At 33.6% G+C, this 1,371-nt stretch overlaps 1 protein-coding gene across 1 annotated transcript; it reads right to left on the bottom strand.

Annotated features, from left to right (window-relative positions):
• Positions 1-179: 179 nt before the first annotated feature.
• LOC113475207 (peroxisomal sarcosine oxidase-like) lies at positions 180-1,160 on the bottom strand. The gene is made up of 2 exons (XM_026839126.1): positions 912-1,160; positions 180-425 (listed from the first exon to the last, which is right to left on the bottom strand). The coding sequence occupies exons 1-2, from the start codon at positions 1,143-1,145 to the stop codon at positions 195-197; spliced, it is 465 nt and encodes a 154-aa protein (XP_026694927.1). The 5' UTR covers positions 1,146-1,160; the 3' UTR covers positions 180-194.
• Positions 1,161-1,371: the final 211 nt, after the last annotated feature.

Here is a 1,371-nt window from a genome sequence, read left to right as displayed (position 1 = left end):
GTTATAACATGGTTGATCTATTACACACCAAGTGGCAGCTTTATACGCCTAGAGCCCTGTTATAAGTTACATAATATCTGCCCTATAAAACACACCATCTGTGTTGTAAATGATAATCAATTTTGGCAAATGATTTGAGCTACTGCAATATATATTTCTCGCCCAAGATCACGCCTCATTTGGGTATCCTATTGTTAAGATGTGATCGCTCCAACAACTAAGCCAATAACATCAATATACCAAACAATACTCACAGTTAACATACAAGGCTCCATTACTTTGGGCTCTGGGACCAAATATGGAAGTTGATTCTTCACAACTTCAGTTATTTCTTCCATCCCCATCTTTGCCTCTTCCCTTGATGAATGTTTCTCCAAATCTTCTTCATCATCAGGATCAACAACAAAGTGATAATGGAAGCAAAACTAAAAGGGAAAACTAATTTTACTTAGAAATGAATTTACAAAACAAGTAAAAATTTAGAACATTAAAAGCAAACAAATAGTTATGATAAATTAAATGAACAACATCAGTTCTGAATATGATTTTACACTAAATTAAATGCTTCTCAATGTTTTAAAAAGTTCATTTCTTCTGATTACGAACAGAGTATGGTAACCCCAGTACTACGGCATGACAATCATTTTAATTTTAACACTACATATTTATATCTAACCAGGCATTTGTTGTAAAGCAATATAAACTTAGATATCTGCTAGCTACAAAATATATAGGGCTGTGTGAATGTCGTGCTCTTACTTACTAGGTACATAGACAGGGTTATGAGTGAGGAGTGACTATAGTTTAACTTAATAGTTTGCAATTTTTTACCGTGAATTGTATATGAATACACTAGCTTAGAATTGAAACACATTAAAACAATGACTTACACTTCCAGATTTATTACCCACCTTAAAATACCCAGGGTAAGCTTCACAGGGGAGTCCATACATAGATACGGAATCAACCTTGTAGTAAATAAGGCTTGGGAACTTTGAATAAATATTTGGAACTTTCTCTTTCCAGTATGTCACTTGTACCTTGCATGTCTGGGTGGAAAGTGGGTTTAATTGAAAAAGAAAACAAGAACAACACATTGGTGTAATACTCAAAAGGTTACTTAAATGAATGCAGTCTCTTGCCATGTCTGTAGTGAACTAATGTGCCATAGAAAAGGCTTATTAGAAAAAAATGTAAAAATGGTTTTGCAGGTGTTGCATATTTGTGCCACATCATCTACATAAAAATGGTCCAAACCGTATTTAGGAACACAAGTGCGTTAGGGTTATACTTATAAGGAATGCAAATACTTCAAACAAAACAAAGCAACCAAATTTACCTTTATTTAAACAAGGGCTAGCTTGATATTAA

This window comes from Ciona intestinalis, unplaced genomic scaffold, assembly GCF_000224145.3.
Source record: "Ciona intestinalis unplaced genomic scaffold, KH HT000157.2, whole genome shotgun sequence".
Classification (NCBI taxonomy): Eukaryota; Metazoa; Chordata; class Ascidiacea; order Phlebobranchia; family Cionidae; genus Ciona; species Ciona intestinalis.
Note: the sequence above shows the minus strand (reverse complement) of the source record. Positions and strands in the feature narration are given on the sequence as shown.